The sequence below is a fragment of the Drosophila suzukii genome, chromosome X, assembly GCF_043229965.1.
Source record: "Drosophila suzukii chromosome X, CBGP_Dsuzu_IsoJpt1.0, whole genome shotgun sequence".
NCBI lineage: Eukaryota > Metazoa > Arthropoda > Insecta > Diptera > Drosophilidae > Drosophila > Drosophila suzukii.
In genome coordinates this window covers 13,805,164-13,829,413 of record NC_092084.1, presented here as the reverse complement: position 1 = coordinate 13,829,413, position 24,250 = coordinate 13,805,164, and the positions used below count along the sequence as shown (strand labels likewise).

The following is a 24,250-nucleotide window of genomic DNA, read 5'->3' as shown; positions in this document are numbered from 1 at the left end:
TTTGTTTAATTCAATTTGTACTCCACCTCTGAATTTCCACATTCTGGAACATTCTGGAGTTTGTAATTTCATCATAACTGGTAATTTACTTTTTCATATCCTCAACAGTTTTCCTATCCTTCGAGATCAATGTTCGACTATTTTAAACTGATTTTACAGCAATGTGTTTAATATTTCATGAGATATATGAAGTTAAGCTAAACAACAAGCTCATGCAAGGATATTTTAGCTCTGCAGGATGTTATAATAATTACCTGACTTCAAAACTGTTAAGGTTTTTGGCAGTATATTTTTGGGTTATTTATTACTTTGATAAATTAAATAATAAATTCATGTTGTCAAAATAAATTAAAATTAATTTTGTTTCCCTTTGGGATCCTAATAAAAATCTATCAAATATATATATTTAAAATTAAAGGTTATATAAAACTTCCTTGAATTAAAAGAAAAAGTGTTCAATAAAACATCTTAATAAAAATCAAATTTTATGAAGTAATAAAGTTTGTTTTTCTAAGTGCATTACAAATAAATAAATTTTTTCGGTATATACTAGATAAGTTTTTGGACACATATATGGCCACCCTAACTGCCAGCTGTGTTTTAGCGCACATGTTTTGATTGTTTTTGATTCGGAAATCCTGCGCCGATCTCCTTCAGAACTAGGAAAATGGGCGGCCACCACAAGAAGAACCTGCGGGCGGAGAAGGCCAAGGTGAAGCTGAAGGGCGCCAAGCTGCCCAAGGGCCTCAATGTGACCAAGACGGACTTCAAGGTGCGCAAGATCGAGATTCGGGAGCAGCTGAAGGAGTCCTCCTACACGGAATTCGGCCAGCGGCAGCTCAATCTCAAGGAGACCCTCTCCCGGCTAAAGCATCACAGCGTCAAGTTCCGCCAGGATGCGCTGCGCAATGTGCGCGATTCCCTGAAGTCCGGCAATGCCGATCATCTTATTGGCCATCTGAACGTGCTGTTCCAGGGCATTGCGGCCGGAGCTTTGGACATGGAGCGCTCGGCGAGACAGGAATCATTCAAGACGCTCGACGTTCTGCTGGAGGCCCTGCAGCCGCAGGCGGTGGCGCCCTTCTTTCATGTCATTGCCACCTATTTGCGCTGCGCCATGACCCACGTGCTGCCCGCCATTCAGGAGGATTCCCTGCTCATGCTCGACGTCCTGCTGCAGCGTGTGCCGCCGGCTCTGTTGGCGGAGCGGAGTGCCAGCGTTATTATCGGCAACTTCATCGACATGATCTCCCGCGCCCGCCACGACAACGAGCGCTCGAATCGTACCTTAACTTTGAACCTGGGTCAGGGCAAGCAGACGACCGTGAAGTGGCGCACCAAGGTGCTTATCCGCCTGCAGCAGATCCTTGGCACGCTGGTTAGCTCCAAGAACGCCAAAGCGCCCGTTGCTCGTGTGGTTCACTTTGAGGAGATGCGTCCGCAGTACTACAATGTGCTGTGTCCCACGCCCAAGGACAACCGCGATATATACGCCATCCTCAAGGAACCCAAACTAAGTGCCGAGGGTACACAGCTGCAAACCTACTTGGAGCAGCTGCTCCCGCTCCTCCAGGACAACTGGCTGGAGGTGCGTCCGCAGCCGCAACAGCCGCTGCTCAGCCAGGATGCGGCGGCCAGTCTGCATGTGGTCATCAGTCTAATGAGCCTGCTCTGGACCCTAGTCGCACAGCATGAAACGGAGCACAACACCAAGGAACTAAGCGATTGGCTGAGAAAGAACTATGCACAGAAGTTCGTGGTTAACTTTTTGGACAAGGACGGCAGTCGCTTTCCCTACCAACAGATTCCCTTGGCGGCCAAGAAGTCGACCAAGGACAAGGGAGCAGTAGATGGCGGAGAACTTTGTTTGCCGCAAAACCTGGGCATTGTTCCGCTAACGTGCAAGTTCTTTCCAAACCCCAACGAAAAGCAGGCTAAATTGTATGGGCATTTGATTTCCTACATGCAACAGTGTTTGGAGCGCCTAAACTCGATGCCGCCGGAGCAGCAGCTCTTAGTAGTGGCTTCACTGCGCCCACTGCTCCTCGAAAATGCTACCTCGCTTCTAAATATCGTGGCGGATCCTTTGATCAGCCTGCTGAGCGTAACCATTGAGTCTTATGTGGGTCAGCGATTCACTACACGCGAAGGCGTGGCCACTCGGGTACTTAATCTGCTCTGCGAGATTGTGGAACGTTCGGATTTGTACAAGCGCTTTGGCGGCGAGGCGAGATTCGCTCCCTTCCTAAGCTATCTGCCACAGTTGCTGTTGAAGCCAACAGTGGGCGAGGCCACGTTGCGAGCCATGGCCACGCTCTGTCGCCAGCTGAATGGAGTGTTCATGTCCGCTCTGATCCAGTCTTCCCCAAAGGTGATCAGCCACTTGGTTAAGCTGCAGGTCACGGGCGACTCCGAAGCCGAGGACAAGTTTGAGAACCAGAAGCGAGTCCTTAATTTGTTCTATTATGCAAGAGAGTCGGATAAAGAGGGACAATTGGAGCGCGCACTGAAGCAGCTGGAGGAACAGGCGGAGAACGGTCGAATTGCTGGTTACCTGAAGGCAGTGTTGGGTTTTAATTAGCGTTCCCCCGTCCACCGACACATACACACTTTGTATAGCTTCTACAAATAGTTTAATGTATACATTATATTCCTCTTGCTTAAGACGAACTATGCTCAGGTCTTCTGTTTCTTGGGGGGTTTAGGTTTGAATCGATCGAGGACGGAGCGTGGTGCCTTGTCCTTGCCCTTGGCAGCCTCCTTGGTTGTATGCTGATTGATCACGGTCTTCTTGGCCTCCCTCACCTCGGCAATGAACTCCTGCAGGCGTAAAAGTTATTAGACATAGGTTTTTAGGAAAACTGGACCTCCCACTCACCTTGCGCTTGGCATCCTTGACGATCTGCTTGTTGCGCGCCGCCTTTGCAGTGCCACCACGACCCTTCATCTTGTGGCGGGACTTCATGTTGATGCGAGGCGCCTTCACATGGAACAGCTTCCTCTTGGCATCGATCTTCTCCTGCAGCGTGGGTGCGTCTACGCCGGTGATCTCTAGCGGGTCCAGGGTTATCAGCTCGGGCGGAATCTTCTCGAGCAGGGCGTGCACCTCATGCTCCCGTCGTTGCTTTGATGTCTCGTAAGGATTGTCCTCCAGGGCATCAAAGTTGGGCTCTCCAGAGCCAGGCACTAATAGCGATTGGAAGCCCTTGGCCGTGGCCACGCCAAGCACATCTTCGTACGGACAGAAACGCAGACCATGGACAAAGGCATCGCAGCGCTGGCGGAGGTAGGGCAGCCGTGTTCCGTCACCCGATCCACCGCCGGAGAGCAGATCCGAATAGGTCTCCAGATAGGTGCCTTGCGACAACGCCAGCATGCCGCGCTGCGAGACATCCAGCTCGTTGGCGGCCAGGCGCAGTTGGAAATGAGTCAGCGGCTTGTCCTGGACCAGCATTCGAATGTCCCATACCTTCACAGCCCGATCCAGACCAGCGGTGACCAAGTGCTGGCCCTTGGGATCCACAGTCAGCGCTGTCATGGCTGTCGAATGGCACAGCAGCTTGGCCAGCGGCTCACGAACCTTGGGCGACCACATGGACACGACGCCACGTCCGCCGCCAATGCAAAGCACTCCGTTTCGGGGATTGTGGCGCATCAAGCGTATATCGCCCAGTCCAGTGTTGAAATTACCCACCAGCTCGCCAATGGAGACATCCAGCCAGGATGCATAGCCCGCATTGTTGCCGGCGGCCAGAAGGAAGTGGTAGGGCAGGAAGTCCAGGCGATTTACCCGGTTCAGCCGCTTGATGCAATGGAGTTCAGTACCCTTCTTGTCGTAGAAATACACCCAGGTCTTCTGGGCCACGGCGTACATGGTGGGCACATGCAGCCACTGGACATCCTCGACGCTCTCCATGGCATTGAATTCGCAGTGCAGCCGCTTGGTCACCCAATCGAAGGCGGCTACATGTCCTCGCCTGCCGCCGAGCAGCAAATGCCTGCCGTTCTTGGTGTATCGCATTTGGTAGGGGCCGAATTCCATGTTCAGATTGAAATGCTTGGCCGACGACTGGAGGTCCACGTTCTCGGCTATCTGGGATTGTCTGTACTCGGCGGTGGTTTCGCCGTCGTCGGCCTCCAGTTGGCCTGCGGTTTCCTGGAGCAGGAGCTCCGTGCGGGCCGCCTGCTCGGTGGCATACTCGAGGTAGACCTCCTTGCGCGTCTGCTTCTCCTTGAAGTGCCGCGTCTTCACGCCCTTTGGCTGCACTTGCTCGCCACGTGAGTATTTCTGGAGGATCTCTTCGGGAATCGGGTTCTTCTTGGGTTTGGACTCCAGCTCCTTTTGCGTGGGCTTGGCCGGAGCCTTCTGGGGACGCGGTTTCTTGGCCTTATCATTCATTTTGATGAAATCTCCGGTGAAATTTTGTCGGTTTTTGCTCTTTAGTTTTACATATTCCAGGCCGCCGTCATCGTTCTCCGTTTTTATGCCCTTTTCCGTCTCAAAGTAGCGTTTGTAGGGCGTCTTGGCCTTTGGGCGCTCTTTTGGCGCAGTTTTGGTCATTTTGGTGGCGCTGCAGGGCGGTATTAACTTAAAATCTGACTAAAAACAAAACTAATTCAAATTCGACAACAACGTGCACGTGCTGCTTCTTCTTCTTCGCATCAGCTGTTGGCCAGGTGGCGTTAGGCCATTTCGGGTGGTGGGCCTAGAATACTACGAAAAATACCAAATACTAAAATAACTAAGTCAATACCCGCGGTGTTTTAAAATTGATTTTAAATCCGGTTTTTTATGTGATTCAGATTTTCGTCAAAAATACTAATTAATTAGTGGTTTTTCAGTCTTAGTTTAGTCAAATCAAGGCGTACAACTAAAAGACCGACAGTTTTGAGCAGCTTGCTAGATATGCTAACGATCCCTATCACTTTAAAGAAAATTAATTTTTTGGCAAATTTTTTCATTTTTTGTAAGGGGGTAGATCGGTTTTTTTTGGAATTCAGATTTTGGTCAAAAATACTCATTTTTTAGTGGTTTTTCAGTCGTTGTTTAGCCAAATCAAGGCGTACAGCTAAAAGACCGACAGTTTTGAGCAGCTTGCTAGATATGCTAACGATCCCTATCACTTTAAAGAAAATTAATTTTTTGGCAAATTTTTTCATTTTTTGTAAGGGGGTAGCTCGGTTTTTTTTGGAATTCAGATTTTGGTCAAAAATACTCATTTTTTAGTGGTTTTTCAGTCGTTGTTTAGCCAAATCAAGGCGTACAGCTAAAAGACCGACAGTTTTGAGCAGCTTGCTAGATATGCTAACGATCCCTATCACTTTAAAGAAAATTAATTTTTTGGCAAATTTTTTCATTTTTTGTAAGGGGGTAGCTCGGTTTTTTTTGAGATTCAGATTTTGGTCAAAAATACTCATTTTTTAGTGGTTTTTCAGTCGTAGTTTAGTCAAATCAAGGCGTACAGCTAAATGACCGATAGTTTTGAGCAGCTTGCTTCAATTGTTATCGATCCCTATCACTTTAAGGAAAATCTATTTTTTGACAAATTTTTTCATTTTTTGTAGGGGGGAGGTCGGTTTATTTTGGGATTCAGATTTTGGTCAAAAATACTCATTTTTTAGTGGTTTTTCAGTCGTAGTTTAGTCAAATCAAGGAGTACAGCTAAAAGACCGACAGTTTTGAGAAGCTTGCTTCAATTGCTATCGATACCTATCACTTTAAGGAAAATCTATTTTTTGACAAATTTTTTCATTTTTTGTAGGGGGGAGGTCGGTTTATTTTGGGATTCAGATTTTGGTCAAAAATACTCATTGTTTAGTGGTTTTTCAGTCGTAGTTTAGTCAAATCAAGGAGTACAGCTAAAATACCGACAGTTTTGAGCAGCTTGCTTCAATTGCTATTGATCCTTATCACTTTAAGGAAAATGTATTTTTTGACAAATTTTTTCATTTTTTGTAGGGGGGAGGTCGGTTTTTTTTTGGGATTCAGATTTTGGTCAAAAATACTCATTTTTTAGTGGTTTTTCAGTCGTAGTTTAGTCAAATCAAGGCGTACAGCTAAAAGACCGACTGTTTTGAGCAGCTTGCCTCAATTGCTATCGATTCCAGTCATTTTAAGGAAGATTTATTTTTTGACCAGGTTTCGAATTTTTTTTTTAACTTTACTGCAGCTGGAGAAGTAAACATTTTTTAAAAACAATAGAATTTGCTTTTATTAATTTGCATTTATTGTAGATTACATATATGTAGATTATTAAATACAACTACAGCGAAAGGACATCAAAACACATTTTGGCCCACAAACCGCTTGCAAAACGCTTTCAAGATCCTTTCGACCCACCAATCGTTACGCAACTACGATAATATTGCTAAAGTTAGACCTTATTTTGGTACCACTCGTTAGACGAATCCGTCAGTCTCTGGGAGGCCCCTCTAGTAACCAAGTAGTTAGTATACTCGGCCATAGGGCAGGGTATTGGGATAGTAGGGCATCAGGAACTTGGCCCCAAAACGAGGCTGCGATTGAGCCGACTCGCTGCTGGATGAGAACATCGAGGTGCAGATCTCAGCCCGATCCCGATGCAACCGGCTGCTGCTGTTCGAGGTGCTCGTCCCGGCGATTCCCAGTCCCAAGCCCAAACTCAAACCGGCTCCATGACGACGATCGCGACGACGCGATCGGATCAGCGAAAAGATGGCCACCACCACGGCCACCAGGAAGATCAGGCCCAGCACGCAGAAGGAGATGGCCAGCTTGGAGATGGACAGGCAGAGGGTTCCCTCGCCGGGCACGGGCTGACCCCTCACATGCGGCGCGTAATCCTCACCTGAAATTGGATCTAAGTTTAATAAGGACCATGAAAGGTGTACCGATTAAATTATAGATATTTTTCTTCAGGTGAATTCTTCAAAAATTATAGTATATTCAATTATTTTTATGTCTTTAAATCAAATAATTATTTTTATAAAGCAAGTTATATAACACAAAGCCCTTTTTTTATAATAATAGTATAGCTTTTTTTAACCAAATCGTTTTTTTTTTAATTTTTCAATTGTGTAATGATAGTGAAAATCTAAACATATTAGGAAAGTTTGACTTTAAGATTAAAGTGTTTATAAGTAATTAGTGAAGGAAATTAAAAAATGTTTGAGTTGTAAAGAGCCCCCAACTTGGATGGTACGGCATCCGTGACTGGCACGCATTCCTACACCCCCATCCACCCGCTCATCCGCCCCCAATCCCGCCCACTTACCGCTCATATTGTGGCGCCTGTCGTACCGCAGACGGTCCACCTCGATTTGGGGAGCTGTCACGGCCAGCGAATTGAACACCTCGATGCGGGCCAGGTGCTGCTCGGCACTCAACGCCGGCGGAGGCGTCTTCTGGCGACAGTTTAGCTGGAATCGAAAGGGAACCCGAGATATGTAGTAACTACACAGAACAAAATTTGTTGTGTTATGATCATCTTGTAAAGATGTGTATTATAATACGTAATTGAACAATGTGAATACATCCTTTTCCAGCCAATATCTAACATATATTGTCAGTTTAAGTGGAATTTACATGATATTTTGAACATTTAAATAACTTTACATTGATTAAATGTAAAATTTTGTACATAAAGTCATCAAAAATTGTTATACCATGTAAGGATCAAGCAAAAAGGGATTTTATACACCCTACGACTTTTAATTATCATATTATGATATGTGACTTTTACTTATCCAAAAGATACAAGTACTGAATCTATATTTTTTTTATCTGTGCAGTGAAGACACAAACAGTGGAGACAGTGCATCGGGTGGTGCACTGGTGGCTAAGTGGGTATGTGGCTCCACTTGGCTGCATTTCGGTGCAATAACCACATTAATTAGCAGACGCAACAACACGCTACGATGGGCAGCACAAAACAGCAGAAGCGGCGGTGGCAACACTTTCGTTTTCGTTGCAATTAATTGAGATGCATACAAGCGGTGTATTTTGTCGGTACACAGAAAAAAAAGTTAATTCAATGGTTTTAGATTTCCGTTATGACCTCACATCAAGGCTATCGCACAATAATATTAATTTAAAGTCTAAAAACTGAGCACCAAGCACCGTACTAATTTGAAATGTGTACATTTTTTAAATATTTGACAAAATTTTTGAATGTGGAATCGAACTCGTGACCTCCATATTTAAGAATCTTTTTGGGAAAAGGTCTGTAGGTAAGCAGGTTGGGACATTTTTCCCTTTCATTTGATCAAAAGATTAATCTTTAGCTTTAAAGTAAAAATAAAAATTGTAGAATTGTAGAAAATATTAGAATACAATTTTTTTTAAGGTAAAAAAATATGTTTTTGAAAAAAAAAGTATATTGAGTTTAGAAACTTGATGAATAAGTTTGTTGTGTTAAAAATGATAGTCCACTCTCATAGAAAAAATCTGGCTTGAGCCATTTTTCTGTAATTTTCATAATTTTCTAAAAATTTGGATGATGATAGATTTGTTTCCTGTGTAGCTATTGTTACAGTGTGTAGTGCAAGTATGTGGTACTTACAGTCGGACACTTCCCCTTGCAGAGCTGCACGCCACAGCTGACGTGGAGGCGTTCGCGGTCCGGGAACTTGAAGGCGGGAAACGTGGCCGCGAACGTCCGCTCCACCAGGTCTTCCTCGTGCTGCTTGGACCATCCCTCCTCCGCCGGGCGGTGCTGGGTGTGCAGAGCGGGCATTACCTGGCCATGGAAACGGGGGAAATTAGTATATCCATAGCTATGCATGGTAAACAAGCTTGTTTTTAAGTAGCGAACATTGTACGACCTCAAAAGTGGGTTCTCAAAGGTTCTCTTTATATAGAGTTTTTTTTAAAAAGCTATAACCTTTGGGCTACTTTAATAACAAAGTCCTGATTATGATCCTTTGTGATGATTTTACTACCAAAGATTTAAATTTTTTTACATTTTCCAGGCCTTACATTTATAATAAAACATTTTTTTAAAGTCTGTCTCAAGAACAAACAAACTTTAAGAACTCCAGGAAATGTAAAACTATAGAACCACCTCATGCATTTATTATGTCACATATGGTGTGATAAACTGGGCAAATGAACCTGTCTCCCGTTGTGGTCACTGTCCCTGAACCTGAACTTCAGCTCGAACCCAAAACCCCCAACCAGTTGTGTGCTTTTCATGGTCTTCTTTTATCGCCGGTTATACAATAATTCGGGTTGACAAAACACAGTGGCTCAAACGCCGACATTTCGGTCATTTCCGTTACGTATAAGTAATGTAGTACTCGTACCGCCAAGAAAACCGAGAAAAGGTGGCAAAGCAAACGTCATGTGGCCAAGTTCAATGACAACAACACAAGAGTCGCCATAGTGCATATATAGTGCAAATGGTATGTGGCATATGATGCATGTGCGATCGCTGGAAACAGATGTATGAAATTACAAGACGCTGCGATTTACATCTCGCCATTGTTGGTGGTAACTGAAACAAAAGCGAGGAAGCAGGGTTACTTGAGCAAATACGAAATTCGTATACCCTGGTATATGTTTGATAAATCTCAAGGGTCTAGTAATGTTCAAGTAACCTTTTATAGCTCAAAAACTCAAGTTTTCTGAAATTATCCCTATAATTCCCAACTGGTTCTGTCGCGTATCTTTGTTAACTCAAAATTTGATTTTACAACTATTACTCATATATCTCCAGACAGGGTATGTAAAAGAAGTACTGTTCCCAGAGCACGTTGATTAGCTTAGTTTCAATTTACACGCCCAAGCACGTGTTTCCCCATGTGCGGGTGTATGTGAATGCGAAACCTGAGACAATAACGAGAAAAAGCAAATTGTTGCGGAAGTTCAAACGAGTTCACGTGCAAAAAGATTGTACAAATGCAAATGTATCTGCTGATTGCAGATGAAAAGGCTTCCGTCACGGAACCGATAACTTATTGATTATCAACTCTGCAATTTAATAATCGCCCGGATTTTGGAGATCTCTAAAAAAGGTAAAATAAAAATGTCGGTTAGACATTGAAAACTTTTTCAAATTCCTGGAAAATCACTTATCTATAGAATGAACTACGATGGCTTAATAATCGAGTCATCAGGATCGATAACGATAGCCTTGTGTTCTTCCGTTTAACGGTACCTGCACTGTGGGCCACATTCTAGAGATTCTATGCCAGAATGTGGGTCACCATCATTGGCGGCGTTTGCAGACAAAAGACGCGGTTTTTATTTCACTTTTCCTCCACGCTCTGACCCAGAAGTGTTTCTAAACCAAACAAATCAACCTGTGATGGGTGCGCGCATAAATTTGCAATCGCACTGGAGTGGCTTGAAGAAGAAGTAAGGAGCAAAAAAAGAAATAAAACAATAAACCAACGCAAAAGAAAATGAAATGTGCTAAAACGGAAGACTTGAACAATAAAACAAACATAAAATGCAAATGCTTTTCTGTGTGTCTTTGGTGTCTCTTGTCTCCTCTCTCCCGTTCCATTCCGTTAAAATAAAACAGAAATTAAGCCGTGTGATTTTTCTAGCGCTGCCCTGACCACCAACAACATCCAATCCAACAACATAAAGAAGTAGCGAAGCGTCAGTTGGAGATTTGTTTGACCCATTTAAGGCCGCTCTGTGAATGAATGACATGTGCACAAAGCTGCGACGGCCGGCGACCAAAATGCAAATGCCTGGCAATGGCATTGCCCACTGTCGCACAGTGGAACCAATGCAAGAAAAATCTAAAAAAAAAGTATATACATTTTAAGCTGTGCAAATAGCAAAAGATGCATTTTATGATAGAAATGTGGAATGCAGATTTGGACTTGGAAGATTTTTTAAAATTATTTTTAAGATTTTAAAATTTAGAATTAAACAATTTTTATTTTATACCTGTTAATCCTAAATAGATATACACTTTTACAAAAAAAAAAAAAAAAAACAATTTTTTTCTTTTAATTTGTAAAAGTTTTTCTTGGCAATATTTTAGAATCTTACAAGAAAATGTTAGGTTCGGTGATTATTTATTTAAATTTCAGTTATTTTTAAGATCGTGTAAGATTATATGATTTCTTTAAATAAAACATGATAGCAGAGGTAGTACTTGAACTCTTAGAATTACCTTATTTCTTTAGTACTAAAAAAAATGTATACTTCGAGTGCTACAAAAAACCATTCCAGCCAATTACAACCGAATTTCAAAATATTTCTTGATTGGCTATTAATGCTTTCTTTAAATTTACTATTGGATTGTATTACAATCCCCAATTAGTGCTTGCCCCACTGTTCTTCGCTTCAGTGGTGCTGATGAAGATTGTCTTGCGGGGAAGAAGGTGAGTCAACCACAACAGGGGCACGTCAAAATGCTAAACGATAAATATTTCTATGTATTTCACTGTTGGCTAATTGTTGTGACCTCCTAATTTACTCAAGAAGAACTTAACTGAAGAATCGTTGAGCCCAGAGAAGAGAACCCAGGGAAGCCAGAACAGTTCGCAGGCGTTTCTTCGCTTATTTTTGTTTTTCCCACTTTACTTTGCCTAATGGTTTGAGTTTTGCTGAGTTGAGTTGAGTTGGGCTTAGTTGTTTGGGACTGCTTGGCTGGGCAACGAAAACTGTTCTAACGATGATCGCGTAATTACGGCTAACAGTTTCGGTTTTGCTGCCGTTTGCTTCACATTTAATGTCGGTGCTGTAATAACTGTTACACTTAATGAGGCGCTTTTTTCCTTTTTTTTTTGGGCGGTAAATATTTTAAATATTGGGGTATGAGTAGGGGTATTGGTATCGGTATCCAATCAATCCGATTTTGGTATACCATTTTCCGTCTATTAGGTTTTCCCTTTCGTTGCGATTAAGAAATTAGTGGCAAAGAATGGAGTCCAAATGACTTTTGTTTAACATATTCATGTGTCTTTAACACGCACTTAAAGATTTCTAACACGAATCACATAAAAAGTTTCAAGTTGTGATGACTTCGAGTGACAGAAATGACGTTTAACTAACTTTTAAAAGTAAAATATGTTTTTAGATTTGCTTGCAGCCAAGAAATCTTTTTTAGGTCAACCAAAGATACTTTAAGATGGGAAAATGTTCTATGTCCAAAAAAGAATTTAGTTATAAGTTCAATTGCTATCGTAAAGCACTCTAGAAAAATTTCATTTTAAAGGTCTAAAAGGGTGTACTTGAAAGTTCTATTAAACTGCTCTCGTATACCCTATGGTACCCTCTAGATGTCGTCTATAAAAATGAAAGTTAAATGCGATCACTCGCAGATCGCCCCACAGCGACGACATCGTGTTTAATTAATGACTTTCCGTTTGTCTCATCGCGTCTAAGTTTGGTTTCTTCTCCGCTCTAACGGTTTAGCGTAGAATGTCGTGCCGCCGGCACCTGTTACGCAAATGACCGATCGATCCATAAGATATATATGTATATATATCTATGGCTTATCCACTCACCTGCTCGTCGATGGGACAGCCACGGGCATCCAACAGTTGCTGCGTTGACTCCCCCAGTCCGTCGAGGGCCGCACAGTCCACCACCCGCACACCGATATTCCCGGGAACGATCGCACGTACGGTCAGGGTGGTGGCCACGCCCACCTCCACGGACCCGGTTCCGTTTGGACCACCCAATTCCAGCCAGATCCTAACTCTCGGCGTCTCCATGTGATGGTGGTGGGTGGTGCTGGTCGGTGGTGCAGATGATACTGAGAGGGCCGGAACAGAAGCCGCTGCCAAAGCACGCATCCTGGCATTTCTGGAAAAATTGGAAGATAAAATATCTATATATTACAAGCTGTATCAAATATATCATCCATTTCTAAAGAATCTTTCAAAAGACGTTAAGCGCTTGAGTTTACTAAAGCAAACTGGATTTTCTTCTATTGAAAATGTCTCTTGGTAGTTTAATCTTGTTAACTAGTGTTAAATTTACCAGCACAAACTTTAAATTTCAATGCTAATAGTTGAAAATTTAAAAAAAAATGGTGGAACCAAATCATATGGTCCTTATGATCTAAGTATCAAAACAATCTATTGGCTACTTAATGTATTTCATAATTTGATTATATGGTTAACACTTATCTGGCTTTAAATTTTTATTATAATCATATCAAACTCAAATAATATATTATGATATTAAAAATAAAAAAATCCTTTTCTTTAATATTTTTGCGTGTCCGACTCTCACCTGTCGTGTCCTTTGTCCTGTCGCAAGACCGGAAGTGCCATACCCATCGCATTGGCCGGAAGTTGGCACTTAACGGCGCTGAGAATGTCGGTGCTCTGACGCAGTTTCTGCTCCTTTTGGAGCATCACACGAACAGTGTACTCCAGACTACCATCCTCCAGCGGCTCTGCCCGCACTCCACAACCCGAGGTGGGAATGCGTAGATGCAGGAAGGTCGAGTCCTGACCCCTTGCCCGGCACTCCAGCGGAAAGTCCTTGGCATAGAGCAATCCCCGAAAAGGTCGATTCAGCTCCAAATGCATTTCAAGCAAATCCCGGCTGCAATTCACCTGCAGCGTCTGGATTTGCATGGAGGAGGAGGAGGAGGTGGTGGCCGTCGTCTCATTAATGGAATTCTCTGGCGTTCTGGTTGCCCAGCCAGCATGACACACAAACTGCGGCAGATGCAACACACCGATAACGATGGCCATAGGCAGCAGCTGGCCGAGATTGAAGACGCCACCACCGCGACGTGGGCATGGGTATGAGAATGGGTATGGGGATGAGGATGCGGCGGCGATGGAGGAGAACATGTTTCCGATTTCCCGTTTTTACCAGGCAATGGCAACGGCAAAGGCAAACCAACCGCCCCGGCGATCAAAACCGCAAATGATGCCACTTGTTGCTGCTGTCACTGGATGTCGCTGTTGCTGTTGGTGATGTTGCTGCTGTTGATGTTGCTGCTGGAACCGCCGACACCTGTTCGTGTGGCCGCGTGGCTAACTCTTAATTGGCCTACTCCGAGTCCAAGTTCGAGAATCTTGTCTGCGAAATGGAAATGCATTAGTTGCCTGGCGACGATTTTGGGTCAAGTATTTAGGGGGTATAGTCTAATTGATTCTTAGCTCTTAAGTTCTATATACAAGTGTATGATGTTGCTTACACTCTACTATAACTGGGCGTTTTACAACCATTAGGTAAAGAAATTAGGTATATGTATTTTACCATTTATTTTAAATACATGAACTTATTACTTTTAAATCCCTATTAAAGACCATTATCGTTTTTATCAATCCTAGAACTAAACCTAAATTGGTAGTCTTAAGGACTTAAATAACTCAAAAAAATATAAAACATTAAAATTAATATAGAATATTATTTTAAAACCGTTTAGAAACAAACATTATTAAGTAAATAAACTAACACAAATAGGTATAATCCGAGTTATAAATCGCAACTTATAAATAAGAGATTCAGCTTGTGATAGTTGTCCCAATATCATCAAAAGACCGAAATCACCGATGGCTATAATCCATTCTATGGTTAACGAAAAGGGAAAGGGGGAAATGTCAACCACTTTATGTAATTTATAATTGCCAAATGAACGAGAGGCCAATTTGGGAGCCCTTCCCTGCCCATTTTCAACGCCATACGATGCCAATTCCAATCGAAAGCCGAAAGCGGGTCAAGTTTGTCCCATATTTGTTGATTGGACCCAAGCTATAAAGCTGTGAGGCTGCTGAAGATGTTGCAGCACGGCGAACAAATAAATAAATACATGCGATAAAGGCAAACACCAAAGCTTAAATCAACATCAACATAATGCGTTTGCAACTTTGCGTAATCCTATTTGATATTACTACTGGCTGCTCGTTGGTTATTCGCTCATTGTGCCGTCTATTTGTATTTGTGATTCCCATCTCTTATTAACTCTTGTGGGCATTGTAATCAGCCCAATTAACAATATAACTTTGACTCTGAAAAAATATAATACTTTCGAAGTGGCAGTGACATACCTGCCCTTCACTCTGATCACCTTTCCATTAAGTTGTTCAAAGTTTATAAGCCTAGGTCCTTAATCCTCAATCTTTTATGTAATAAATTTGTATTACTCTTTCAATTTTATCAAAGGATATATGAAGCTAAAAAAACAAAGTAAAGAAACTACTTAGTTTTGTAATTTTAGCTTTAAATAAAAACGTATTACTTTTCTTATATTGAACTTCTTTATTTTACTTAGCATGTATAATTTTATTAAAACTAAATGAATGTCATTATCATACAAGGTTTTGGCTCTAAATGGCTCTATTGCTGGTTTTTGTATGAGGAGGTCTGTTTGTATAAAAAGCCGGAAAATGTACTTAACTAGCTTCCTTACTTACACTGGTCGGCATATGTATTTTGACAAAATAAAAGTTAAGTATACTCATAACTTGAATTTACTTCTTGTAAACTATAGGCATCAATGGAAAGGTAATTTCAATGCCGTTTGAATGATACAATACATTTCTTTACCCATTCAGTACTTATTGAAAAGGACAAATTTGTGTAAATCAACTTTTAAATTTTTTTTTCAAACTTTTTTCCTCGACTTGAAAACTTAAACTTTTTGATGCAAAAAGTTTCTTCAAACAAAAATAATAGTAACTGCAAAAAGAATTTTTCAAAAATCATTTTCCTTATATTTTTTATGATTTTTTGAAGGTGACAATGTCGGAAAAAATTTGTATGAAAAAGAGAAAAATATGGCTCAAATGCCTGTTTTTAAGCATTTTCAAAAATTCATAAAAAATATAAGAAAAATGATTTTTGAAAAATTCTTTTTGCAGTTACTATTGTTTTTGTTTGAAGAAACTTTTTGCATCAAAAAATTTAAGTTTTCAAGACGAAGAAAAAAGTTTTTAAAAAAAATTTAAAAGTTGATTTACACAAATTCGTCCTTTTCAATAAATACTGAATGGGTTAAGAAATGTATTGTATCATTCAAACGGCATTGAAATTACCTTTCCATTGATGCCTATAGTTTACAAGAAGTAAATTCAAGTTATGAGTATACTTAACTTTTATTTTGTCAAAATACATATGCCGACCACTGTATTTATAAATCCTTAATTTTACTTAGCTACGTTTTTGTTCTTTGAACTTTATTTCGATCCTGTTTTAATTTGTTTCTAGTTTTTTCACTGAAAGCTTACCTTGAAAAAAGATCCTTTTGTATCCTTTATTTAAATCTTTTCAGTTTCTTTGAAATCTATTGGTAACTTTTTATTCTCGTTAACACTTATTTCATAAACACTCGCACATGCAAAAAAAAATCGAATTCCTTACGCAATTTTGCGGTCAATTCGAATTGCAAAAAAAGCAGAAGAACCGCAATTTTCAAATTGGTTAATTATCAGCCACTACGCATGCGCGCACTTCACACGCTCCCAAGTGCCAAACAGTAAACACCGTAAAAAAAAAAGAAATGTAAAACAAGAAGGAAGGCTCGCGAAACGAAACGCCCGCTGAAGAAGTCTCAACCCAAGAAGACGAGCGCGCGCCACCGAGTGTGCAGATGCAATGCACCGGGCCAATTCGAAATCCAGAAGTTAGCCAAGTTAGTCGCGAGCCCAGACCGCAACAATACAGCAACAAGGGAAAGGGATGGGGCAAAGAGCGGAAAAGCAGAAGACGTCGTCACGCATGCGCAGTGATTTTGATTTTGGCGCGCAGCGTATCCATTCAAAAGGCGCTCTATCGATAGTTCGAAAACATCGAAATACTGACTTTGGTATTTTGTATTTTAAAATACCAAGCTACCCACAATCGGTGTTCGGCCACCTCTAATACCCTCAAGTAATGTAGTTACTATAGACGATAACTGCTTTGCAGGAGTCTGATCGTAAATTTATTATAGAAATAAAATTCTAGCAAGAACTCAATGGATGCTTAACAGAAGATTCGCTTTAAAATCAACTTTGAAGAGGGGACACTGCTTTTCCAAAAGAGGAAATTTTTACTTTCTGAAAGTTTTTACAGTTTCTAGGTGGTTTTCGAAAACCAATGCGGAACAATTTTTTACGTGGAACAAGGCCATCATTTGCGAAGACATTGCCCTTCAGCGACTGTATTTCAGGGGAGCAGTTCGCTTCCAGTTTTTAATATTGTTTATATTTATTTATTTTCCCTGCCCTTCAGCGACTGTATCTCAGGGGAGCAGTTCGCTGGCAGTTTTTAAAATTATTAATATTTATTTATTTTCCCTGCCCTTCAGCGACTGTATCTCAGGGGAGCAGTTCGCTTGCAATTTTTAAAATTATTAATATTTATTTATTTTCCCTGCCCTTCAGCGACTGTATCTCAGGGGAGCAGTTCGCTTCCAGTTTTTAAAATTATTAATATTTATTTATATTCCCTGCCCTTCAGCGACTGTATCTCAGGGGAGCAGTTCGCTTCCAGTTTTTAAAATTAGTAATATTTATTTATTTTCCCTGCCCTTCAGCGACTGTATCTCAGGGGAGCAGTTCGCTTGAAGTTTTTAAAATTGTTTCTATTTATTTATTTTCCCTGCCCTTCAGCGACTGTATTTCAGGGGAGCAGTTCGCTTGCATCGCGACAATTTCGTAGTTCGAGGGAGTATCGCTGCATACCAGCAAGAGTACTGCGATAATCCAAACATTTAATTTACTGCACCAAAAATGTATCAAATAGATATTTGACTTAGAAAGAATAAGGCAAAGGAAAAAGAACGTTCGTTCCCCCGCGCCTCTGTAAAATTAAGCAATTATACTAATTACGTAAAATTAAAAAAAAAAAGGATTTGATAAAAAAAAACTTTAAAAGAAAAGTAGAAATTGAACGGTCGTTTTCCTCTGTAGGTCTGTACAATTGCGGAAACAAAATAACGTGCTTAAGAGACCTGACCAAAGAGTCCGACGAAAGAAAACATTCCAAACATTATTTCTGATTAATACTAGTTTGAACCACTATCGGGATGGGCAGGCGATGGCCAAACTAAAAGCAGCTGCACTTTACAAGTCTGCCTGTCTGATTTGACAAAGAAAGAATAAAGCAAAGAAAAAATAACGTTCGTTGATAACGTTATGTAATAAAAAAAAGAATTTGATTTAAAAAAAAACCTTAAAGGAAAAATATAAAGTGAACAGTCGTTCTTGTTCTCGTTCTAGTTTATAATTGCAACTTCACAAGCAAACATTTTCGCTGGCTACTTAAAATCATTAAAGAAACTTAAGGTCTATGAGTCTTGACCTATCCAGCGATAGACCAAGACTGGATTCTGATGACGAAGTATGCCCGTTTATCTGCTAAGGTCTAGATCCATACGTCTCTGTTTAGATGCGAAAAGTTATACCAAAAACGGTTTGAGCTGTGCTATCGATTAAATTAGTAGATATGTGATATTTTATGGCCTATCTACAGTAATTTGATTTTTAATTATATAGCTGAAGCGATTGCAAAACTGAATACAATTTATTTTATTGCCATTGGCAAATTTATCAAGAATGAGATTTCCATTTAGGCAAGCGTGGTGGAATGACTTCGGACTATTGTGGGCCAAAATTAACGCCACTAGAATTTTCGCAAGTTATAACCGTTTAAGTTTAGTATTTGTTTATTTATTCTTTGACTACATCTATTTTTAAGCAAGAATTTTGGGCGGTGGATGCGCCTTCTAATGGATTTTTCTTAAGATAAATAAATAAAAAAGCTGGAGGTTGGTCGTTTTTTAAAAAAAAGCATAGCAATATTTCTATTAAGATCAATGGCTGGTTTCCGGGCCGTTGGAAGGCCTCGACCAATTTCCTTATACTAAAATTGTTAAAAATATACTGAATATATTACTTGAACACTGAATCGATTTGCGTGTGCGGTCCCATTTATAGTTTAGTAAAATGTCGATTTTGATATATCAGGTGAAAAAATATCACGATACTAATATTTATTTTTATTCAAAAAATATCGATACATTGGTATTTTGAAATATTTCACATCCCTAGAAGCAGATATGTGGTATTTATCACCTTTTTGGTATTTCAGGTGGTGCACTTTAAGAAGTCAAAGCATAGCATATCCCATATATCACAGCCTATGCGACGAGGATGAGCAACCACCACCACCGCCTTGCGATGAACCTGGACATGTCCGACGTGATCGAGTTCGTGATGCCCGCGAAGAGCGAGTACTCGGACGATGAGAACGGAGGAGCCGTTGGCTTGGTGGACGCCACCGAGGACGCCACCTACGTGGTTTTGGACGGCCTGGGCAACGAGTACGACGAGGAGTTCCTCATCGTCAACGAGGACGGCGTGGAGGGCGAGCTGCTGGTGGACGAGGAGCTGCAGGCCCTGCTAGTGGACGCCCGCGCGAAGGACACACCGCTGGACGAACAGGGCGACCAGTATGTGGTCACGGAACTGCAGCTTAACGAAATGGGTGAACTGGTGGAGGAGGAGCAGGATCTAGGTGACTATGAGCTCAGCTACGCCCATCCACCCGTGTCTGAGGAGCCAGATGATCTGGACATGGATCCGTCGTCGCCTTCACCGCCACCGTCGCCATCGCCGCCACCACCGCCGCCGGCGCCTTCTGTGCCGGCCAGCAAAGTTAGATCTTCATCTGCCCTCCAGATCGCCATACGCAGCTTTGCCAGCCAAAACAACGACGACGATGGCAGCGTCAAGGACGTGAAACCCAGCGAAAAGATGCTGGATGAGTTCAAGGGACCGCGCCGCTACCTGCTCTTCGACGACCTGATAGCCACCATTGTGGACTTTGACGAGGACAGCACACCCATTGTGGAGTTCTCAATGATCAGCGACATGCTGGACGAGAAGCTGCCGGTGGAATGTGGCATTTGCCCGGATGTGATGCAGAAGACGAAACTGTCCAAGCACCAGAAGACCCATTTGGTTCCGGGGACCAATCGCTATGCCTGCATCTACTGCACGGAGACGTATCGCGACTGCAAATACCTGGCCGGACATGCGCGGCGCCACATGGGCATCCGTCCCTACGTCTGCGAACTGTGCACCCTGTACTTCTCCACCAAACAGGACCTGCGCGTGCACAACCAACGGCGTCATCTCGAAAAGGAGCACATTTGCGAGATGTGCGGCAAGACATTCGCCCAGAATACCCAGCTGAAGCGCCATCGCGAAGCGACGCACGAAAAGAAGCGGCGATTCCAGTGTCAGTACTGCCAGAAGGCCTACTACAAGAACTTCTCGCTGCAGGAGCACATCCGCAATGTCCACATGGGTAAGCGGAGGATGCTCAAGTGTCCGTTCTGCGGTTTGCAATGTCGCGATGCCCACAAGATGGCACGCCATCGCAAGGAGATGCACCTGAGCCAGGGCACTTATGTGTGTCATCTGTGCCAGGAGGAGTTCACCGACATTAACTACTTTGATGCCCACAAACGGTCCATTCAGTGCCGCAGCAATACGCGTCGCTATGTGAACGTTAGGGATGGTGATGGGAATCAGGGAGGATCCGTTTCGGGGGGAATGATGGATGGCCAGGACGACGATGACGATGGTTTGGGCCTGTTGGAGGAGGACTTCGACGAGGACGACGGTCTGCTGGTCGAGGAGGGCCAGACGGATGAGCAGGGGGCTGTCAATGGGCATTATTTGGACGAGGGCGAACCGCAGTACGTCCAGCTATCGGATTATGATGACCAGCGTCTGCTGGTAGAGAACGCGGTCGGCGAGGATGACGACGAGGATGTGGAGGAGGAGCTGCTCACCGAGGAGCAATACTTTAATGCTGTCCAACAGCAACAGCAGATCAACCACCATGTCAATGGGCAGGACTACAACGACGAGCTGATATATGAAATCACCTTGAAGACTGAGGATAATTGAGTGCCGCTCCCTTGCGCAAACCTTGTAAATAGGACCCAATTAAACAATACAATGTAAACGGTGTATGTGCTGGCGTTTTCGAATATGACCCCCCCCATTTTTGGTCGAATGCAACCCAGTGTCGCCAAATTCGCAGGGCTGTATTTGGCAGGGCATCAAGTTCAGAGTGTGGAATGCAACTCCGGGGTCAAAGATCTTGGGTTCCATTGGCGGAACGGGTTAAGGGTCATTGTTGTTTGGTAAACGGAATTTTCCATTCGATTTGCACGGCCTGCTGACGTCAGCATGGGTTCTAGAACGGGAGAAAGCGAGAGGGCAGTAGCTGGGGCTCCAGCGTCTATCGTTCGTTATCGATAACGACCTTTGACGTTTAGCCTTTTTCAAGCTAAAACTTAATGGTTTTCATAGAGTTTTATTTTTAACTTGTATTTTTAAGGAATATTTATTATTGAACAGGTACCGATAATACACGTTATTTATGAATTTTATTTCAAAATGTCAAAAATAGATTACTCTTGTCGAAACTCCATTCGGTTCATAAACATGAACATTTGGAAACACCAAACATTTTTAAAAACCATAGTAACAAACCACTGACATACAAATAATGATGAATAAATAATAAAACATTCCCAAATCAGTAAAGGTTTTTCTTTATGTCTAGGGGAAAAGACTTATCTCAAAGGCCATACTTAATTTCTTTCATTTTTTAAAGTTGTCATTTTTAAAATTTTCTTGAGAATAAGTTGCTGTAAATCAGCAAAATATAAATGGATATTTTTACCTAATAAAGCAACAATTAGGTTTTTAAAGCCTTACTACACATGTAACTTAGCTATTTTCTCATCACTTGCAGTCACCACTGACGACAGAAGTAAACAAAATGTTGTTTATATTTTTCGGAATGGGAGGCGTCTACGGAAATGGCCTTGAAACCAAGGGAACCCAGGAACCTTCGATCAAACTTTTCCACCTATACAACAAACCCCCTGACTCGGATTGGAGTTGCCTTTTGAAATCACGCACAAAGCGATTCCCATCAAGATCTCGATCAGCCATATATTTTTTGAACAACCATGGATGACAACGAGGATGAGCTGGAGGAGCACCAGGAGCAGGAGCTGCTCAGCGACGGCAGCGTCGAGGAGGAGGAGGAGGTGGAGCCCGATGTGGGCCCAGTGGACAGCTGGGAGTCCTTCAACGATCGCATTGATGGGCTAATCTTTAACGAGCACTGCGACAAGTCGGTGAAAAAGCTGGACGAACGCCGCCTGGCGATCCTCAACCGGGTGCGTCAGCAGTTCCGCGAGGCTCCGAAGGGAGTGGCCGAGCGCTGCCAGGCCCAGAAGTCGCCCATTGACCAGCAGCTGGAGTTGTCCAGCGAGCGACTCAATGAGCTGGTCCGCTTTGGCAACGAACTGGTGACCAATGTCCGTGTGGCCAATGAGCGCAGGGAGCTAAATCGCCGCCTGTTTGAGGCCTCGCAGAAGAACCAGGTGCAGGTGAAGCTGCAACGTGAAACCGTGGAGACAATGGCCCGTTTCGAGAACATCAAGGCGCGCTGGACGGAGCTGGAGGAGACCAACGAGCCGATGCTCTTGTGGGATCAAATCGAAGAGCAAAAGAAACGCATTGCCGAGATAATGGCCCGCAAGGACGAGATGATAGCCGCCTGCCAGCAGGAGGTGGACCGCATGAATGCCAAGTACGAGTTCGATCGCGAGCGGCAGGCCCAGGATCTGTGTTGTCTAGTGGAGCGCGTCGATCACCAGGTGGAGACTCTGAAGGAGGCCTACAAGGAGCACCTCCAAATGCTGCGCCACACTATTGAGGAGGAGCGTCAGATCTTCGCCGTCAATGCGGTGGAAAAGTGGCGCACCTTCTTCGATGCCATGAATGCCAACTTTGATGAGAAGGCCAATTTGGTGAGGACGCGGGAGCAGTTCTATGCCCGCCAGACGCAGCAGATCAACGAGTCCCAGGAGGAGTTGACCAAGAGCACTCGAATTCGGCTGGAGAAGGAGTGCGAGCGCTTGGAACTGGAGCTGCGACGTACGCGAGACAATGTGCTGATGAATTCCGAGAAGCTGGACTACAACTATCAGGTTCTCCAGAAGCGCAACGAAGAGAACGTCATTATTAACAACCAGCAGAAGCGACGAGTGGCACGCCTGCACGAGGCCATTGGACGCACCCGGCGTGGCCTGAAGAACCTCTATAACACCGGCAAGCGGAACATAGCACGTCTTTCCTCGGACATTTACAAGCTGCACGCCAACATCAACGACATGGAGTCCAAGGCCCACCAGGCGAGGCTAAACAATCGCGAGAAATTCGATCGCATCTGGGAGATCAACTATAAGGAGCTGAATCTGTTGGTGGATCGGGTCTACCACATCGATCGCATCATACACGAGCAGCAGCTGGCCATGCCATGGTCCAGTCCCGTGCCACCTATTCCAAACATCAACAAGGCCAAAAAGAAGCGCAATAACATTCTGGAGAAGTTTGACATGCGTATAGGACGGGTTCCAAAGAACCGGGTGCTACCCAAATCGGCCATAAAGCACCGGCCGGATATCAAGGAACTGCCGCCAGAGTCGCTGCGCCTGATGCGCAATCTCATCCGAAAGCTCTCCGATCGCGGCGGTTTCCTCATCGAGGAGCGACTTTTGAAGATCCTCGAGCCCTATTCCGAGGAGGACAAGTGCCTAGTGCGTATCGACAATATATTTGCGGCGCTGCGAATCCGCCATTTGCGGGATGTCAAGGAACTGACCAAGGTCTTCATGCCGTACACCTACTGCCCGAATTGCCAGCCACAGGGATTGAGCCCTCGCAAGTGTGCCGAGGTCTTCATGAAGGATCAGAAGCCCAATCGTCTGCAGACCGCGTTGGGGCAGCAAGACCAACCGGAGCATCGGCCCACTGGGGAAACCTTTCTGACCAAGGGCGAGGAGGCGGCCAAGAAGTGCCACAATCACTACTTGGTCATGGAGCCAGCCCTCTGCCTGCACGCCATGAACCTCTTCACCTCCAAGATGCACAAGCAGATGTACGAACACGAGCCGGGCAGCATTCTCAATGCGGTAAATCTCATTCAGATAACGGATGCCGAGATCCGTGGCTTCTGGCGCCAGTTCTCGGCCTGCTTCCCACCCTCTAAGTGCAAGCTGTGGAAGACGCTGGAGCACGGACTGAATCACTATGTGGAGGTGCTGAAAATGCGTGTGCAGTACGATGCGGAAGTGGTCTTTCTGCGCCGCCAGAACGAGGAGTTGCGCCATCTGCTACAGAAGTTCACCGTCTAGCTGGGATATTCACAGATTCCAATGTAGTCTCAGCTGCCCCACTGAAAATCCCAATCAATTATTGTTCAATTCCGTCCAAACATGATAAATTATAATTGTGCCTAGTCTTGCTCTTTGACATTGCCATT

At 43.4% G+C, this 24,250-nt stretch overlaps 5 protein-coding genes across 6 annotated transcripts in view; 3 read left to right on the top strand and 2 right to left on the bottom strand.

Moving 5' to 3' along the window:
* The first annotated feature begins 577 nt into the window (after nucleotides 1-577).
* LOC108019185 (testis-expressed protein 10 homolog) lies at nucleotides 578-2,670 on the top strand. Its single transcript, XM_017086956.4, has one exon. The coding sequence runs from the start codon at nucleotides 668-670 to the stop codon at nucleotides 2,579-2,581; it is 1,914 nt and encodes a 637-aa protein (XP_016942445.2). The 5' UTR covers nucleotides 578-667; the 3' UTR covers nucleotides 2,582-2,670.
* Nucleotides 2,611-4,673, bottom strand: LOC108019186 (WD repeat-containing protein 46). The gene is made up of 2 exons (XM_017086957.4): nucleotides 2,879-4,673; nucleotides 2,611-2,820 (listed from the first exon to the last, which is right to left on the bottom strand). The coding sequence occupies exons 1-2, from the start codon at nucleotides 4,559-4,561 to the stop codon at nucleotides 2,677-2,679; spliced, it is 1,827 nt and encodes a 608-aa protein (XP_016942446.2). The 5' UTR covers nucleotides 4,562-4,673; the 3' UTR covers nucleotides 2,611-2,676.
* A 1,531-nt stretch (nucleotides 4,674-6,204) lies between these two features.
* cyr (cypher) overlaps nucleotides 6,205-24,250 on the bottom strand; it is a 49,611-nt gene continuing 31,565 nt past the window's right edge. The window contains exons 1-6 of one of the 2 annotated variants that reach the window (XM_017086588.4): nucleotides 16,138-16,524; nucleotides 13,184-13,987; nucleotides 12,451-12,751; nucleotides 8,541-8,717; nucleotides 7,254-7,398; nucleotides 6,205-6,827 (exon numbers count right to left, since the gene is read on the bottom strand). In XM_017086588.4, the coding sequence (XP_016942077.2) occupies nucleotides 6,448-6,827; nucleotides 7,254-7,398; nucleotides 8,541-8,717; nucleotides 12,451-12,751; nucleotides 13,184-13,755 (1,575 nt within the window). In that variant the 5' untranslated portion in view covers nucleotides 13,756-13,987; nucleotides 16,138-16,524 and the 3' untranslated portion in view covers nucleotides 6,205-6,447. Of the gene's footprint in view, nucleotides 6,828-7,253; nucleotides 7,399-8,540; nucleotides 8,718-12,450; nucleotides 12,752-13,183; nucleotides 13,988-16,137; nucleotides 16,525-24,250 lie in introns of those variants that run through there. The other variant, XM_070997631.1, reaches the window with a different exon arrangement.
* On the top strand, nucleotides 18,951-20,876 carry LOC108018916 (uncharacterized). The gene has a single exon (XM_017086507.3). The coding sequence runs from the start codon at nucleotides 19,045-19,047 to the stop codon at nucleotides 20,809-20,811; it is 1,767 nt and encodes a 588-aa protein (XP_016941996.2). The 5' UTR covers nucleotides 18,951-19,044; the 3' UTR covers nucleotides 20,812-20,876.
* Nucleotides 21,674-24,240, top strand: LOC108018931 (dynein regulatory complex protein 1 homolog). The gene has a single exon (XM_017086524.4). The coding sequence runs from the start codon at nucleotides 21,888-21,890 to the stop codon at nucleotides 24,120-24,122; it is 2,235 nt and encodes a 744-aa protein (XP_016942013.2). The 5' UTR covers nucleotides 21,674-21,887; the 3' UTR covers nucleotides 24,123-24,240.

Excerpts from the sequence above, each read along its gene's own strand:
- LOC108018916 (XM_017086507.3), top strand. The coding sequence starts at position 19,045 with ATGAGCAACCACCACCACCGCCTTGCGATGAACCTGGACATGTCCGAC.
- LOC108019185 (XM_017086956.4), top strand. The coding sequence starts at position 668 with ATGGGCGGCCACCACAAGAAGAACCTGCGGGCGGAGAAGGCCAAGGTG.
- LOC108018931 (XM_017086524.4), top strand. The coding sequence starts at position 21,888 with ATGGATGACAACGAGGATGAGCTGGAGGAGCACCAGGAGCAGGAGCTG.
- LOC108019186 (XM_017086957.4), bottom strand. The coding sequence starts at position 4,561 with ATGACCAAAACTGCGCCAAAAGAGCGCCCAAAGGCCAAGACGCCCTAC. Across the intron at positions 2,821-2,878 it reads TCAAGGATGCCAAGCGCAAG|GAGTTCATTGCCGAGGTGAG; the intron begins GTGAGTGGGAGG and ends TTACGCCTGCAG.